Genomic DNA, 19,523 nt, shown 5'->3' on the forward strand with positions numbered 1-19,523 from the left:
TGCCGATCGTTCTGGCGCACTTCTTGGAGTCGCATGTTATATGGCCTAAAACTTGATTGTATGTCTTGGTGGGTCGTGGCGCGGTAATGGCCCAATACCCAATAATATAGATAAATGGCTACTTGAATTCGCGCCCAGCGCGAAAAAATTTTGAAAAAATTGCATAAATTTTCAAAGAATACTCTATGATTTATGCTAATTCACGAAATAATTTTGGGGCCCCCTTCGAGTTCGGGCCCCCCCCAATTGGGGGGTTTGGGGTGCGGCAGTTACGGTGCTGGGTGAGTCGCATCGCGACTAACGTTTGTATCACCATGTCTTTTTCTGGCCACAAGAATCGAGCGATCTGCCGCATAAGATATATAGCTTTAAACCATCAGCTATTAAAATATATTATGTAAAAATCCATCCCAACAATCCATGTTGTTAAAACCTCAAAACCAACAATAAAATAAGGAGCATTCTTTCATTTAAAGTAATATTTTAAACCAGCGCTTTTCGGTCATTTTGACCTTTCAGCACTCGATCAATGGGTTGATTACTTCGCGACATCCCAGTAATTGTTCAATTTCATGGGGTTCCAACATTTAATTTCCGGTTATAAGCCAATCTGAATAAGGTGTAAAGTATAAGGAATGTAAATGGCAACTTCCCTGTAACATTCCCTTTATTTTAGGCTTACCATATTTTGGAAATGTAAAAAGAGGACACTTTTTCAGAAATTTCAGACATGCAAAACTGGAGAAGAATTCTCAAAAACCGGTAAATTTTTCCCACTTCGTGATCGGTTGACTAAAAAAAAAAGGTCATCACTTCCGCTCAGAGCTCAAAATGACGTTTTTCTCTCCACATTGCCAGGTGGATGACTAAAAAAAAAAGGTCTTCTTTACGCTCAGAGCTAAAATCACCGCTGTTCCCTCCGAAATACACGCCGGAGCTTAACTTCTGCGCTAATTTGCGGCATATCACTCGCAATTTCCTCTAAATCTGACCGAAATTTTCAAAAAAGAGGACAAAATCTCAAAAAAGAGGACAAAAGGGCGTCCTCCGAGGACACTTTCAAAAAAGTCAAAAAAGAGGACAAATCCTTTTAAAAGAGGACGTATGGTAAGCCTACTTTATTTATATTAATAATGTAGCAAGAATAATGTGTTAAACTTTTCGAAAAGAAATATCAGATATATTGTATAGGCAACATTTGCCATGAAACTTATTATTGTCCGTGATGCGCAAGGTCACAAACGGCGTTAGTGGCCACTCGAAAATCACTAGATAGTAACAATTTAATACCTCGAGTAACTACGAGCAACAATTCAAACCAAACTGTAAATATATTTAAACAAAAATCTACAAAATCGCACCATATCACGAAAATCATGATGTCTCGGATAATCGCAGAATAGCGTAATAATGCACTGCTGTCTATTGTGTTACAAAATGTATATCGGAGCTCGTGTTGCATTTTAGCCGATATCTTATCGTGTCTCACTCTTTATAATCATTCGAGAAAATTTAATATTTTGAGATTTAGTGGTACCAACCGACATTGAAAGTTATCAAGGGGGCACAGGTGACCCTATTATGGCCAATGTACTAATTAATTCAGCAGTCTTAAGATAAATGAGCATTTTGGCAAACTTCGACTACGACTCCAGCTATATAGCTAGTTATGCTTCCAGAATTCCAATCTCCAACTCCGACACGTAGTATGGTAGCCTACTTCGATAAAAGATTTTTAATGACTCGTTGACTCAAATCACCATATTCCGATGCAGTTTTCTGAAATAATTGATTTATGTTTCTCCATCAATATCAGGTATTCGAGCTGGACCAGTAGCCCATAAGCTAGAGAATTGGAATATTTCACGGGTCGTAAAATGTCCGTGAAATATCACTGGCTTGTCACTGAATCCAGGCGGTGCCATTTTCATCTTTATCAGGTTTCATCATTACTAAAAATGGATATATTGTGTTCATAAATTTTAGAAAATACCTATGCCCGTCAAGTAAAGGCCATATTGTTTCACGCGACTTGAACGCCGTGTCGAACGCCGCGGTCGCAGCACTGAGGAAAATCCGGGACTGTTTGGAACAGAGATTAAAATCACACTTGACAGTTTCTCTAAAAAAGTCATCACACCTTGCAGTGAGCAACAACTGCTCAAATACTTCGTAGTTTTCACAGTACCATGAACCACGTTTTCGAGGAATCCACCGATTGCTAAAGTAGTTCATAGCTGGTCAGGATCAACTTTGTCAAGTAACAATGGACTTTTCCGGTGCAGCTGATTAAATAGACGGACGACCCTAAATTTCCTTGACTAAATCGATTTTGCATTTTTACTGCGTATTTAGATGCTATATTTATCAATAATTTCAACAGTGCGTAGCAATTACCTAACTGAACATACACCACCCCCATTTGCCTTTAACGCCCCCTACCGCCAAATTTTATAGCCGACGCCCCCCAATCGCCCATTACATGGTCAGTGCCCCCTTCACGCCCGCGAACGCCCCCAGAGGGAACCACTGGCCTATAATAAAGCGGTGTTGAGATGACACGAGTCCTGACTTGACTTGACCCTGGCTTTGGTAGTCTCTTTTGCTTAATTAGAAATGAACCGAACGTAAAGGAGGTGTGATTAAAGCTTTCGTTGTGTTAAACGAACAGCAAGCTATTCATGGCAATGCATTTGTATAGTGTTGACCTCAACCAACATCTTGTAATATTTGACACGAACGGATAATAGTTAAAAAGAATAATAAGTATATATGTAATTTTTATAAGTTCAATACACCACAAAATTTGCGATACAATGAAAATATAGGAAGGTGTCAAAACGACCATGAGTAGTCTTTGGAATCAGACACCCACCTTGGCCAAAGCGATGTAAAGAGGACGCATGTACACTAGGGTTATGACTAGAAAAAAAATTTCAAAATTTTGTGTGTCCTGTAGTCACAAATGATGAGCTTTTGTGTCCTGATTTCAAAACTCACAAAAGTTAAGACTGTTTGAACAATAACCTCCCGCACAAAAATTTTCCAGTTTCCACTGTATGGAGGATAGGCTTTCTTTTGTAGATACAGACTATATAATTTATTTATCGACTGATTTCAATTTAACTGACCCAATTCCAATTGCGAAGATTTAAAATAGTATTATGGTACATTTTGATCTCCTAGATTGAATTATTCCTATCGTGTTCTTGTTTACAGTCAATATTAAATAATTAATAAATAATTATTAATTCCGATTTTAAATGTAGACTGTATATATCCAGAGGTGGTCAGTAACGAAGTACTTCTACTTTTTCGAAGTACTCAAGTAGTTTTCCTCTACTTCTGGTACTTACTCAAGTAGATCTGATTTTCGCTACTTCTACTTCTACTTCATAATATTTTGTGATTTACTTACTTACTTTTCGCTATTTTCAGTTTGTCAAGTAGAAGTAGTTCAATCTTCCAATCAGGAAGATAGCCTGAGGAATTTCGGGGCTGTTTTCACGGAGTATCAACATTTAACTTTCATAAAAGTAGAGTAAAACCCCGAATTTTCGTCGCGCTTCGCGCGCAGTGGATATACGGCGTTACCAGTATGATTTCAAGAAAGTATAAATATAATTTAGGTAGCGGCATGGCTACCTAAATGAATGAATATTTTTAGGTGGTACACGAACTCCTTTTGTTGACAGAGTTTTGGTTGGTGTATTTTGATAAAAGTCGACTCCAAGGCACACAAATGGAATTGTGAACGGCCCCGCCCAACGATTCTAAATCGGTCGTCTCGATAATTATTCGCACACCTTTGAAACTTTCTGGACTAAAGGCATGAAAAACGTGTTCCACTTTTAGAACTAGTATTTATGTTCCATTTTCAATTCCCAGTATCATACACTTTGAGTTATAATAAATATCAGTTCTTTAGTCTGGATAACATACATATTGAAGTATAAAAGCAAGTGTACTAATGCCTTTAATTTACGGAAATAAAGCTACACAATATGGCATTTTTACGGTCCACCGTATTTTTTATTTACGTTTACTAATCGCGCAAAGTGTTTGCATCATATCCTATACAGCTTCTCCGCATTGCTCTTCGACTAAACTACGGACCTTATAATATGGGGGATGGCGCCATACCATGCTATTTTCTAAAATGTGCTGTTCGAGAAAACAGGATAAGTATCGCATTTCCATATCAATCCTATCATTTTCATCTCATGATGTGGACGAATGCTTATGATATCGAAAATTGGTTACCTGCTGGTATGCATCAATATGAATCAAGCTCGTCACCTTTCGCATAGCTCAATTAGCACCTTTATAAAATCCATGTGAACAAATTAGGATCGTTTTCACAACTACTTACTTACTTGAGTACTTTTAAAGTCAGTCAATTCTACTTCTACTTCAAGTAGTTTTAGGTTGCTTACGAAAGAAGTACTTCTACTCGTACTTGAGTAGATTTTTTCGTTGCTACTTCTACTTCTACTTGAGTAGCCTTCTTGACTACTTTGACCACCTATGTATATATCGTATAATTTCAATTCGTCTGGCACAAATCAAACTGGGTGTTCGAAAAGGCGAAAGTAGAACAACTCTAGGTATTTTCAGCGGTCTAGAAAAACGCTTAGAAGAATATGATGTACAGGAAAATTTGAAAATCTCATATATCATATGTGAAAGGAAAGGAAAGGACGTAGTTTATTTTTGTCCCTGATGTTTTTGCGGCATATACACCGACTCATGATATACATACACACGAACTGCGCATATGCATACCATGAGTGCATGATGTGCATATGCCGCTGGACAAGGAAGTGCAGATATAGCCTGTGACACCGTAGCATCTGTTGATACTGGACGGCAGAATGGCGTTGTTTCGAAACTGCGAAATGCAATGATGAGCATGGGTTTTCATATCCCTTGCCAACATCATATTATCGATTCTTAAAGCATATATTAGATTTCTTCGATCCAACGTCTTCAAGAAATCCATCTCTCAGCTACAAATTTGGAGATGATGTGGTAAAACACTACGAAAACTAGGTGCAATCCACCAAGCACGAATTTCAGATGAAAATATTAGAAAACCGAGGATGTAGGGATGATTTTAAGTTTATCTATGGCATGTGCAGAACATGCCGTTCTTTCAAAGAAAATAGTATAGATTACCACTGATCAAATGGCATAAACTTCCATCTCTACGCAATGCGAGAGGGTGCTCAAGGGTTGCGTTGCGTACTTCCACTTCCCTGGATAGATAATAACTCTGGAGATGCTTATTTATCGCAAATGCGTGTCAGGAAGACTGGTATTCTAACCAGATGTCTAAAGATGGAATATACTAGAGCCCGACCAATTAACGGCAATTTGCGTATGAAGTCACAACATGGCGGAAGGAAGCCAGAAAACTATAATCTTTGATCGCTAGACTGAGAATATTGATATATTTCATATAGCTTACACTTTACAGGTGTCCAGATGCAGCCTTTCTAGTTCATTTCATGTTCAAGTATACAACAATGGCTGTAAAGATGTTCAAATAAATGCCCTCTGACGATTTGAAAATGTGCTTATGTATACATCCAACTTCTTTTGAATATCGGCTGAATGAATTGGGGTTATCGGCTAAGGTACTGTGAGATATTGGTTTTATCGGTATCGACCCAAAAATCCAATATCGGTCGGGCTCTATAATATACCAAAGATCATTTGCTGCTATCTTTGCGCTCGAATGTCCTGCAGCGATAACGTGCCCCAAAACCCCATTGGAAGTCTGATATGTCCGTCGTAGATGTCCCTGGCACTAACATAATAACAGAAAGGGAGGTCAAATTGATGAATGAACTTTACAATAAGTGTAAAAGAACATATATTTGAAGATTAAATTTGCAGCAAAGAATATCTTTGAATTTTAAATTTTTTCCATATTTGGACCAGTGTCGAAAATTGATGTTAGTTTGTGCGGGACATTTTTTTCGATTTGAACAAAATGATTATGATTTTATTAATTTATACCAAAATGTTCATCAACTCCTGCTACAGGCAAAATTTTTTTTTTTTAGTCATAACCCTAATGTACACTGAATGAAAAGGAAAAGAAGATAGTACAGATAGAAGCAAGCGAAAAAATGGGGTGGCATGTAAAGGAACGCGAGATCGATAGGTCCAGGGCGGACAAGTATTCATTTAGTAGAAATTGCATGTATTTCGACTTGAATGTGGACATTCTCGGCAACTTTCGAATGGCTGGCGGGATACTGTTCCACACGTCAGGTCCGGTATATTTTATGGAGCGATGATATTTTTGATCTATCATATGATACTTGGACTAAGTGGACGCGCGTGTGTCGTATACTTGTGCGCTTTTGATTCTGAGGTAAAGAAGTCATTGGAATATTCAGGGCAATGACCGCGGTGGAACTGATACATAAACTTGTTGATTTCCGGTTTCCGCATATCTTTTATGCTGAGGACACCAAATCTCTTCAGCAGCGACTTGTTGGATGGACAACCAGCAGGCCCCTTTCGCGTCGCTGTTCTTACGGCAACAGAAAGCCCAGAAAAAGACTTGAGGAAAGAGCGCACACACAAGGACTGAAACATCTATAAAGTACTGTGACATCGGCACTAGATCGAGGTGGATGGCAGTTACAGACATATCGTTAGGCATAGGCAACCTTTTATCCGTTCATTACATCGCATTGTACATTGTCTGCGTCTTGTTCGGATGAAAATATAATTTGTCGATAATTTATAATAAACAAAACTGAACTAATAAATTGCATTTTACGATTAATTCCCACTGTCACATTTCCTAAAGTCGATGCTGCAGAAAATTGTGCAGTTCCATAAAGATTACAGTACACGTTGCTTGCGTACACCGGTTTGGGAACCACTGTCCAGGAGATGCAAATATATATGGCATATGGATAACCTTAGATTAAGATAACATATCATAACATAAAAGCCGAAAATTAGGGTTACCACACGTCCTCTTTTAGGAGGATTTGTTCTGTTTTCGACATTTTTGAAAGTGCACTCGGAGGACGCCTAAATGTCCTATTTTTTGAGAATTTGTCCTCTTTTTTTGAATTTATATTTAAATGTATATGGAAATTCAACTGATATATAGGAAATCACTACTGAAGTAACGGTTCGGTGTGTCTTTCGGGAGCTGAGTCAAAAAGTTAATTTATTTTTTTTCAACCAATGTAAAATTGAATGAAAGTGTGTATATCTGCAGTCGAGTCGAAAAGTTGACCTTAATTTTTTTCGTCAACCAACTACAAAATCGTAATAAATTTACCATTTTTCCGGATTTTACTCTGCTATAAGTCTGGACATTTTTAAAAAGTGCCCTTTTTTCAGATTCCCAAAATATGGTAACAGCACGAAAATGAATGCGACATGTGTCGGTATACTTGTTTGCTTCAGTAGGCCTACAGGGTTACCACACGTCCTCAGGATTCGTCCTCTTTTTTGACTTTTTTTAAAGTGTCCTCGGAGGGCGCCCAAATGTCCACTTTTTCGAGATTTTGTCCTCATTTTTGCAAATTTTGGTCAAATATGGGGCAAAATTCGACTGAGATACAGTAAATCAGCAGTGAAGTAACGCTCCGACGGCTATTTCGGGAGCTGAGCCGGGAAGTTGACCTTTATTCTAGTCAGCTGACCACGAAGTACGAAAATCTTCCCATTTTTTTCAGGATTTTCCTCCGGTATTGCAAGTCCGAAAATTTTGAAAAAGTGTCGATCCTCTTTTCATGATTTCCAAAATATGATAACCCTGGTTCATTATATAGTAATATTTCAGAGATTACGGACTGTAGGTGTTCGCCATTATTCAACACAGTATTCGCCACTATTAAACACAGTATTCACTTCAGTATATAGATCCAAACTGGCTAACAGGTTTGTTTGATTGCCTACGAGTTTGCGCAACGAAACCATGTCGGGCTGATACTAATAGACGATTTCCAGCGCTCTGGCGCCAGTAGTGTATGACTGGCCAAGATTAGAACCAGCCACATTTTGCTCCCCTGACAAGGTTATTCGCCGACGTTTCTGAATACCGCGCCATTGAAATGTAAGGAAGCCGCGTATATATAAGGTGATTTAATATTAGTTTATGCTAATATCTTGTAAGAAGTTCAGCTTGGAACTGTAAAGAACGTAGTTCTTGGCTTCTTATTGTCGCGAACAGATGATGCTTAGCTACCGGTGTAGCCTACGCATATTCAACAGCTTTTACGTTTGTGGACATTGAAACGTTTGCACTGAAATTCACTTGATCTGGAAATAATAGATTATTAGCAATGTCCCATCTAAGCTTCGCACGTTCGCAGTGCTTACACGGTCTCTGCGCACAGAAAATTCAAGTTGCGCACAAAAAATCTGAAGTGAGGACCATTTTTTAGTCGTTACGCACTGTTGTCCAAGGCTCTGCGCAGTAAGTTGGTGAGTGTGCGCAGACTCGTCAAAAATTAGAGGGAACATTGATTATTAGGCTACAAAATGTTTGTAGAATACATGGATTTCAGTATTCTCATTTTCTCAGACACGGTACCGGTACATATTAATTTACTGTGTTCGTTTATTGGCATTAATGCTGCATGAAACTTATTTGGAGATGATTGCCTATCTTGATGTAGCATACCCAAAACGGCATAACAATATTGACTCCTATATGCTCATTCAATCTTTAGTTTGCAAAGATGAAGACATACATGATTGCAGGTTGCAGCCAAGTGCCTGACAGTCAGCATTCAATGAAGCTCCATCGCATCACAAGGCATCTCATTTTAGTAGTGAAACTATCGAATGTAAACAGTCTCTCATGACTCTCCCGGTACAATAACAGCTGAATCCATCGACAATGGCGAACTCGAACTGAAGGACGTACATTTCACGACATTATGATCTTACTGGTCCAATAATTGATTTTCGAGCGTAAAATTGACCTGACGAACACTCTGATGAACCCAGGGGATGCTCGAAAACCCCAGATCTGGGTGGAAAAACCCAGGGGTGGCCTGTCTCACTAGCTGAAACAGCTTCGGCGATGGTAACTGCATTTAATCGAGACAGAATCAGCTGATATGAATGGGTGGGGTATCTTGGCTTGACGTGCGATGGCGGAGATACTGCCAAGACTGAGAGTCTTAGAAAACCACTTAGGGATTCCCACAAGATTAAGAGATGTCTTTCAGATAGTACTGCTATGAAAACTGTTGTCAGGTATCGTACGCAGCTCATACTGTAGAACAGGGGTTCTCAACCTGCGGCCCGCAGACGATTATTTTGCGGCCCGCGACATCTTTCATTATAAACACAATTATTGCTGACACGGTATTGTAACAAATTCATTTCGTTTGATTATTAATTTTTGAATGCAGTGGTTTTCAAATGGGGCGGCGCGCCCTTTAGGAGCGTGAAAGCATCTGAAAGGGGTGCGGCGCTTCGGTCAACTGAAAAAAATTTCGCGCTGGGCGCCATTTGTCTTCAGTTCATAGTTATTTCTCAGTGTATAGTCCGAATTTCATATTTGAGAATTCTCTCATCAACAGTCATAACCTTCCATGCCACCAAACTAGCCGTTTGTAGCATTCTGGTTGCATTTTGTTATATGACGACAAGGGAGCAAGAAATTATTCTCTATAAAAAAGGGGGGGTGTCAGAAAAAGTTTGAGAAACAGCACTGCTTTAATGTGCTCTCGTTTCTTGATATATGCTCGACTTCAGATTGTTATTGTCTTGAATCGGTATTCTGCTGGACTCTGGTTCAAGAGAATCCCGCTACGTAGCTGGCCTGCAATTTTAAAGAGTGTTTGACTCACTGCGAACGGTTGTTGAGATTGCCGACAACGTTACAGACGCATCGTTCAAAATTACTTGGAATATCGCTAAATCCTAGAAATCTGCTACAGAATTTGCGATTTCAATAAGACCTTAACATACTGTGCGAATATTTGCTGTTTCCAGAACTTACCAGCAAAGACAAATTTCGAAGATACAGTCGTCTGATTTAATCGTGTCCAGCAGACGAGTTACTTCAATGTCAGTCGGTCGCATGTTCTGAAACACGTTGCCGCATAGACTGCTTTAACCCAACCTCGGACAAATCCACCGACATTGCATAACTAACTATCTGGTTGAATTTTATCATAGTGGACATATATGTAGAGGAAATGCTGGCTGGGCAAACGTGGTGAGGGGGCCAGCGAAAAATATCAACTTGACAAAGCTAACTCTGTAACTGTTGATGTAGGGCCCCATGCATGGAAGGAATGGAGAATGGTTGATTATTTTGCTCAGAAATGGCCAGAACGCCAGACTTTCTCTCATACCACTCAGAGCTCAATGTGATAATGGCCTCTGTAACGCAAAATTTATCATAATTTTATAATTGCTCACTGAAGCATTGAAACAGAGCGTTCGGTTCTCTGGTGGAAGGGTTTTAAGTTGCTTATACCCACTTGGCAATGAATGCAATGCACGCTCCATGAAGGGATTTAATTACGCCGCAAGAAGATACATATTCTCACAATAAGCAGCAGCTGCAAACTTACGAACACCGTCCATTGATGCTTTATAATGCATAAAAATGTACTAAATGCCCGTATACGAGTGGTAAATAGGCTGCAGTAGCCTAAATTTAATTGTAGTCCACAAGTAAACGGTAATATTGTTCTGCGGCCCGTAGCGTCTTTTGCTGTTAAAATGCGGCCCGTTACACAAGAGAAGTTGAGAACCCCTGTTGTAGAATAAAATGATATTCATGATCCCGATATTCTTTGTTGTATTTGTATTCCTTCAATAAAATACTAGTTCTTTTGTGGTAACTATGTGTGACTTATTTCATCTCGATGTTGCCTTGAGACTGGTATTGAGTTGGCGAACCCTGCTGTACAAACTGGTTGGATCTGTCTCTATGAGTATATAGAAAAATGTCCACGCCAACACACAATCTGTCAGAGATTCTCTTCACTCGGTGTTGCTCGACTGAAATCTTTTGCCACGGATATTTAGATGGGACAGAGCGATATCTCGTATTCTGTCTGCAGCAATGCGTTAGCCTGATGTTATTATCGTGGAATTGTCTTCCATATACTTTTGTATTCCGAGAGCTCTAGTAATGTAATTCACTGACTGAGACAAGCCTGATATCACTATCGTGGAAATGTCTTTCACAGACTCTTATATTCTCTGAGTGATCTAGAAATGTAAATCACAAGCTACAGACATATTGACAATTTATTGCTTCGTCAAAAATAAACAAATTTGACTGGAAATCATGAAATCACATGTAAAGGTCTTATACTACTCGTCGCAACTATTCCAGTGGACTAATACAGTGCACTCATTTTTACAGAGGATTTAGCTCAGTGGAGGTAACAGAAGAAGAAACACAAATAGGAGTCGAGGCAATAATAATATGCAGATTGTCATATTAATATGATGTCTATGAGAGAAGTAGATGAAAATGAATGTTATAAATAACAAGTTTCTCACAAATATGCCAGTGTTACACAAACCTTGAATAAAATCCTTTCCACAGTAACCTCTCCTATGTTCCAACGTAATACAATCTTTCTTTATAGCTTCTTGTCCTTTGCGATGGAAGCTACCGGTACCATTTTCTCATTACTGCATAATGCACATAGGGACGCAACAATGAAGGTGTGAGACACCATTCGGCTTCGTTTTTACATGATATATGCAAGCACCGGCACATATAGATCCACAACTATAATGACCTACGTTACGCCCCTTCAAAAGTGACGGAGTGTCAAAACCTCCGATCCGACATCTGGCCAGCCTTTCGTAACAATGGCGCCACCCATGCGCAGCCAGTGGAAATCGTCTATACGAGTTAGCGCAACGAAACCATGTCGGGCTAGTGATCCAGACGTTTTTGCCGTATATTACAATTTTGAATTTTATTCTTACTTCACTTCTCTTCATTTCATGTCACAGGATAGAAGTATAGTGAATAGTGATATATAAATCGGTCGTCTCTTTCACTCTATCGGCTGCTCCGTCTGTTGGTAAGCTATGGATGATTATGATGTTGACGGTAAGTAATGTAGGCAATAAACTGTAATTGCCTTGGGAATCCATCTATTCGATTTTCAGTCGCCTGCAAAAAACTGAGGGATATGCGTGAAAACAATTCACGGAATAGCTCGGCAATCGTCGATTTAGGAGAAAATATTGTGAGACGTCATTCGAATCGGTTCGGGGACGAATTTTGGTTGATATGTGAACAGGTATCTATTGGTATTGATATTCTTACTGAGATCATAGAGAGAGTGATCACTGATCAGGCATTAGACACCTTTAAGTGAAGTTAGTAAACTGGATCGTGTGCACTCGACTTACCCTCCTGGCCTCCTTGAGTCCTTGGGTAAGAATTGGAAAACCAATTTATACCAATTTATGGGAAGTGTGCTGGAATATCAATATAATATATACCGTTTATTGTATATAGGTGTTCTGAATAGATATAATTGCCATGTTATGTTCTTGACTACATTCTACGTTGTAAAGTAATGGTCATTTTTTCTCTTCTTTCTCCAGGTTTTCATCGCATCACTTGATGTATGCCGTAGTGACCTTTCAATAATATGCTTGAAGAGGCTTGAAAATAGATTTCCTGACAGTAACAGAATAAAGAAACTCCACGGGATGGATCTGGAAGCTAGTGGCGAGTATGTTAACACATTTGATGTTGATTAAAAAAAAATGAAGATGAATATCATTATTTATAATGTTTTAAAACAAGCTATCATAGTGTTGCTTGTTTTCCCATGAGAATCGTATGATTTATGACACATTGTTTGTTAAATTTTGTGTCATTGTCACCAACGGTGACAGTGTCGGCTATATATGACTATGTCGCCTATGATCAGCAATGTCGGAAATTGATTAATTTCCTGCCATAAGCTAATTACATTTTATGACTGCAACTGTTGTAATGGGAAGGTATAGTGTAATTGTTACAGCTTGTAAACTCATGAAGTTTGATATGAATTTTTTGCAATTGTAGCTATTACGGAGCTCTAAGAATTTACGAAGAAATCAACAAGAAAGACCCAACTGATGCAGTAAGACAAATATTTTTTGTATTGAGATTAGGATCTATGTTCTAACTATGTCACTTATAACAGGATTGTAGTGACTCGAGTAGAGTCGTGAATTTTTGGTGACTCGACTTTACGCGAGTCTTTTTTTGAAATGCGTAGAATGACGTGACTTGTACTCGAGTCATTATGCATGACTCGAAACTAGGACGGCCAAGACTGACATTTCATTATAACTTTGAAGAATAGTAAGGTTACCACATTATTACTATTTCTTCTATCAGTCCCGATGCTTGTAAAATGAGGTCAGAAACTGTTAAGACCGAGGAAAAATACAATATTATGAATGCATTCTATATCACCCGGATAGAGTTAAAGTGGGTTGAGCCTGATTGAACTGAAAACTCAACAGTGAATTTGGACTCTACTAGCTGACTTGACTCGGACTTGGCTCTGTGGTGAGTCGAAATTGAGGCAAATCTATAAAAGTGAGATTGACTTGTGATTCGGAACCTTGCGACTTGGTTACAAACCCTGATATATAAACGAGCTCTGTGGTTCAATAGAAAATATCAAAGAGTCCCAAGCTAGATATCAAATCACAAATTTTCTGATTTTGGTTACGTAAATAAATTCATACTTCGTGGTCAGCTGACTAGAAATAGAGGTCATCTTCCCGCTCAGCTCTCGAAATAGCCGCCGGAGCGTTACTTCACTGCTGATGTACTGTGTCTCAGTCGAATTTTGCCCTATATTTAACCAAAATTTTCAAAAATTAGGACAAAATCTCAAAAAAGTGGACATTTGGGCGCTCTCCGAGGACACTTTAAAAAAATTAAAAAAAGAAGACAAATCCTCTTAAAAGAGGACGCATGGTAACCCAATGATATATATATCATTGGGTAACCCTATACTGAAGCAAACCAGTATACCGACACATGTCGCATTCATTTTCGTGCTGTTACCATATTTTGGGAATCTGAAAAGAGGACACTTTATAAAAATGTCCAGACTTACAATAGCAGAGTAAAATCTCGAAAAAATGGTAAATTTATTGCGATTTTGCAGTTGGTTAATGAAAAAAATTAAGGCCGACTTTCCGACTCGACTGCAGATACATACTGTCATTCAATTTTACATCGGTTGACAAAAAAAATTAACTTTTTGACTCAGATCCCGAAAGACACACCGGACCGTTACTTCCGTACTGATTTCCTATATATCAGTTGAATTTCCACATACATTTAAAAATAAATTCAAAAAAAGAGGACAAATTTACAAAAAATAGGACATTTAGGCGTCCTCCGAGTGCACTTTCAAAAATGTCAAAAAGAGAACAAATCCTCCTAAAAGAGGACGTATGGTAACCCTATTTTCGTCTATTATGTTATGTTATCTTAATGTAAGGTTATCCATATGCCATATATTCGCATCTCCTGGACAGTGGTTCCCACACCGGTGTACGCAAGCAACGTACTGCAATCCTTATGGAACTGCACAATTTTCTGCAGCATCGACTTTAGGAAATGTGACAGTGGGAATTGATCGTAAAATGCAGAGTTTATTAGTTCAGTTTTGTTCTTGTTAATTGTTCTTGGTAAATCTGTACATCAATACCCTTAATCAACTGTATCCTAGTCTTTGTCATTTAGGCTACCGATCACATGAAATCTTGGATTCGGTTAAACTGGTGTGCTCAACATTATAGTAACAATCTATTTTGTCAGGCTGCTCTGAAGAGGAAAGCAGCCATTAACAAGGCCTCAGGGAAGATTCCAGAAGCAATAAAATGTATTACTGATTATCTCAAAATGTAAGTTCATGTTGGTTTGGTACTTTCTTGTTTTGGGTGTCCGGTCAATACCGAGAAAACCATTACCAAGAATGGACACTGCCGAGAATGGACACCTCCACCATGTCCATTCTCGGTAATGTCCATTCTCGGTATTGGTATAGAACCGTTATCTAAGGAACTGCACCCAGGGTTGCCGTCCTGAGTTGGAGTGCAGTGAATGGAGTATGGGTAAGGATGTAGAACAGAAAACGTGAACAGAAAAAATTACGCCATCTCTACAATATCAAAATTTAGGACACAGCAGTTTAACTTTATTGGCTACCCACCTGATCACGTATATTTTATGTTTTCTCCCAGATTTATGCTGTTTTGATCAGTTGATCTTGATCAGATTGCTAGTCTATCACCAATATCAACTATATTTTGTCCTTACAGATTCATGGCGGACACCGAAGCTTGGCTTGAGTTATCAGATTTGTATACAGAAGAACTGGAGTGAGTGGAATGTTATGTCTTTTTTCCTGGAGAATGCTACATTTATTAGTGTTTCTGTAAGCATTTTGTACGCAGCTTGCGAAAAACTGCTTTTACCATTTGAAATAGGCATGGTGCCGTGTGACAATATTAAAAGTGAAAATTTGCTTTGCAGATTTGTATCTGCGGCGAATTGGGTTTTGTTAAACTATGATCCTCCAAATTACCCATGTGTGACTTTGGTTTAACTTTAGTCCAGGATTGTAACGACTCAAGTCATCTTCTAAAATACGAAAAATGACTTAGCTTGAGGTAATTTGTGCATTGATTCCACTTGTACTTGAGTCATTGTGCAAGACTTGGACCTGACTCGAGTCAAAACTATCAAAGTTGAATTGATTTTTGACTCGGAACCTTGTGACTTGGTTACAGTGCTCCTTCGGTCCTTAATTATAGCTTGTATAAATTAATTAAATTGAATACAGGCTACCAACTGTAGGTATTGATATGCTTTTGTTCTCAACACCATGCTGACTTATGTAACTTGGTAGATTCAGCAAAGCAGCCTTCTGCCTGGAAGAAGCAATATTATCACAACCACGTAGTCATCTCTATCACCAGAGATTTGCCGAGGTGAGACAAGTTTGCGCTCTGTTATATGTTATATTAGTAAACTTGATCGTTATGTGCTAATTTTTGAGCCGTAAAACAGATCATTAGCAGTCAATTACTTATTGTTTTATTGTGGTGGTAACTTCTCCCTGCATATTCAACAAAATCTTCCCTTATCAACTTGTTGGTTGATCAGCAGCGTGCGCCACTTTCAAGAGTTCGAGTACGTAACCTCATTAAAGACATTCCACTCACAGAGCACTGCCGCTTTCAACAGTTTGTCTGTGCCAGTCATTACATTGACAGTATTTTCACTGTGATTAATAAATGTAGATCTGCCTTCCATCTGTCTGTTTTGGAGTCAACTATCATAAAATTTACCAATCCTGATTTATGTCGGCACAAGGAGTTTCTATACAATGTTAAAATTTTTCAATAATATCTACCACTATTTGTCTGTGTGTGGTCTTTCATTGTTTAATTTGTTTTTCTCTCCTTCTTTGTTATGAATACTGGTACTCCAAACTTTGCCTAGCGCTCATTTTTCTTTCATTTATCTTTCTGTATGGTTGTTATTGTGCCGTTAACTCTTGATAACGGGCACACAAAAAGTCTTCGAGTTGATAAATTCCTTACTGCAATGACTGTCGTTGTGGAAGCAATACTCAAGTTCAGTACTGCCAGCCATATTTTCAATTATTATAACCATGATCATATCTTATATTGTAGGAGCAAACGGTTTCTATAATATGAATCTTGCTTCCAATTTTTCAAGCTTTTGGAGCACGGCCCCTTCATCCGGTGACGGAAGTGAAAGTTAGCAAAAATAAATATGTACTGTGACATCACGCAGTCACGCAGTGACCCTGACCAATGATAATGCACACGCGCAGTATTAGAATGATGGAGAAGCATCTTTGCTTTTTGGATTTCGAGTCACACAATGATTCAAGAATTTTATTTTGCCCTCATCCCCACATAGAATTACACACATTTCATATGAAAATTGCATTATGAAAGCATGTCATTACTTCAGTCTATTTTTTCATCACAGATCAAGTATAGTCAAGGAGGAATCGAGAATATAAAAGTGGCCAAGGATCATTTTGCCGAAGCCGTCTTCCTCAGTAATAAGACGAATATCAGGGCTCTGTACGGCCTTATTTTGGTACGTGGGGAATGCGTTCTCTGGCTGGCATTCGTTCACATCTGCTATTCTCTCTTTGCAGACATGTACACGGTTGATGTCCGGCAAGAGTAGCGAGGACAAAAAGAATGTGAAGAAGTACATGGACTGGGCCTGTCGAATAGTTACGCTGAAACATAAGGTATGTTTTATCTGAAATTAGAATTAGTAGCGGGGGTGTAATTGGATCAAGTCAGATGTCAAAGGTGTTTCATTTCAATCCAAAACTTTGAAGATTATAGAAGCTGTCGTTTAGCAAAGAGCCAGACCCTATTGTCATTGTAAAACCATATCAACGATGTCACATTTGACACCAGTGGCATGTCCAATAACCAGCGTTGTAACCAAGTCACAAGGTTCCGAGTCTCATGGAAGAAGAAAAAGGAAGAAGAAAAGGACGTAGTTTATTTTTGTCCGTGATGTTTTTGCGGCATATACACCGACTCGTGATACACATACACACGGTCTGTGCATATGCGTACCATGAGTGCATGATGTGCATATGACGCTGGACAAGGAAGTGCAGATATAGCCTTTTACGGCTTTCTAAGTCATGCACCACTCCTCCATGCAATCCCAGTAATGCATGAGCGCCAAGCAGGGAAGTCATGGATACCAGTGTTACTAATCAGGTCTTTGGTCTGACCCGGCCGGGGCTCGAACCCACGACCTATCGATCAAGAAGCCGGACGCTTCACCATTACGCTATCTTGTCGGCAAGTCAATCTCACTTATATAGTTTTGACTCGTGTAAAGTCGAGTCATTTTCAACTCAACACCGATTCAAGTCCGAGTCCAAGTCATTGTGTTGAACGTTCAGTTTTGAGTTCAATACCGTCCAACCCACTTTTCAACTCTGCTTGCATTCATAATATCGTAACTTTTCACGGTCTTAACAGTTTCTGGCCCTATTTTCCGAGTATCAGTACTGATAGACGAAATACCAACAATGTGGTAACTTAAATATTCTTCGAAGTTACAATGAAATGTCTGTCTTGGCCGCCCTAGTCTGGAGTCCGCATGACCAGGACCAAGTCATTTGACTCGAGACTCGGATTGCCAAGACAGGCATTTCGTAATCATTTCGAAGAATAGTAAAGCTACCTAGGGTTACCATATGTCCTCCATTACGAGGACTTGTCATTTTTTTTTGAGGAAATCGAAAATGTCCTCCTAAATGTATTTCTTGGAAATTCGTCTTCCTTTGCAGCTTTGACAGCTAGGCTAATGGACAGGTTCAAGTAAAAAATGCCATAAATGACACGAAATATGTAATGCAGTCTTTCAAGGGGGTCATTCGGTCGTCGAATAGGAGAGATGACCTTTTTTTTAATCAACACCAGAGCAGTATCTTTAAAAAGCGGATAACTCGGGAGTCGAGTCGGAATATTGACCTTTTTTATAATCAACGCAAAAGGATTTCCAGTAAAAATTTCAAAATCAGCCGTTTCAATTCTGGTAAACTAACTTTTATGATTTGAAAAAAAAAAGTGTTCACCTTTTCCCGATCAAAAAAATGGTAACCCTAAGTTACCACACTATTTGTATTTCGTTTATCAGTACTGACACTTGAAAATGCGACCAGAAACTGCTAAAGGTGAGGAAAATTACTGTAATATGAATGCGAAGCATTCGGTGGCACCAAGCAGAGTTGCTAATAGTGGGTTCACGAGACTTTAACTCGAAACTGAACAGTTGATGCAATGACTTGGACTTGACTAGGTGGTCAATTGAAAATGGCTCGACTTGACTCTCGCCAAAAGTATAAAAGTGAGATTGACTACAACCCTGGTAGCATCACTGACTATGGAGACCACCTCAGCCAGGTACACCACACCATTCTTTATTAGAATGATCCGTTACTGTTTCATTTGATAATTTTAGATGATCTGCCCACAACCTAATTCTTGGGTCATTTGCTGGCAAACTGATCAACAACTGTTCTTCACACAACAATGCCTGTCTTGCTCTGTGCGACGATCAAGGCACCATAGATTTATTCTTTTTGTGCCAATTACAGGAGGCGGAGGAAGAGGATGCTTCCAGACTTGCTTCGGAGGATCTCGAAGACGTTCATTCCATGCTGGGGAAGTTGAGCTTGACAACGTAACTTGGAGCCATTCACAATCATCGGTCGATGCAATATTTTGCTGCGCGTTTTGTCCTACAGAAGGATTCGATCCTGCCGTTTTTCGTGAATTGTCCAGAGACGTTTATTGCCTGTTGTATTGTTCGTCAGATCTAAGAGTTTCGTTTTTGTGTGACATGCAGCTACATACTGTAATGTCATGTAATTCTGCAGTACACCATGCCTGTTTATCTGAATTTGATACTCTGAGGCCAAACTGGGGATAAATTGGATTGG

At 39.0% G+C, this 19,523-nt stretch overlaps 1 protein-coding gene across 1 annotated transcript; it reads left to right on the plus strand.

Annotated features, from left to right (window-relative positions):
• Nucleotides 1–11,927: 11,927 nt before the first annotated feature.
• On the plus strand, nucleotides 11,928–19,483 carry LOC145445566 (ER membrane protein complex subunit 2-like). Its single transcript, XM_080323753.1, has 10 exons — nucleotides 11,928–12,085; nucleotides 12,145–12,278; nucleotides 12,589–12,719; nucleotides 13,058–13,115; nucleotides 14,819–14,904; nucleotides 15,322–15,381; nucleotides 15,912–15,993; nucleotides 17,027–17,140; nucleotides 17,202–17,300; nucleotides 19,179–19,483. Exons 1-10 carry the CDS (start codon nucleotides 12,064–12,066, stop codon nucleotides 19,266–19,268), a joined length of 876 nt encoding a protein of 291 aa, XP_080179879.1. The 5' UTR covers nucleotides 11,928–12,063; the 3' UTR covers nucleotides 19,269–19,483.
• The last annotated feature ends 40 nt before the right edge of the window (nucleotides 19,484–19,523 follow it).

This window comes from Botryllus schlosseri, chromosome 8 (genome assembly GCF_051294905.1).
Source record: "Botryllus schlosseri isolate E-star chromosome 8, Bs_hap1, whole genome shotgun sequence".
Taxonomy (NCBI): Eukaryota; Metazoa; Chordata; class Ascidiacea; order Stolidobranchia; family Styelidae; genus Botryllus; species Botryllus schlosseri.

Bases quoted from the DNA above. Each gene is read 5' to 3' on its own strand.
- LOC145445566 (XM_080323753.1), top strand. From the start codon at position 12,064: ATGGATGATTATGATGTTGACG. The intron at 14,905-15,321 runs GTAAGTTCATGT...TTGTCCTTACAG, and splicing joins ATTACTGATTATCTCAAAAT to ATTCATGGCGGACACCGAAG. The intron at 17,141-17,201 runs GTACGTGGGGAA...CTCTCTTTGCAG, and splicing joins CTCTGTACGGCCTTATTTTG to ACATGTACACGGTTGATGTC.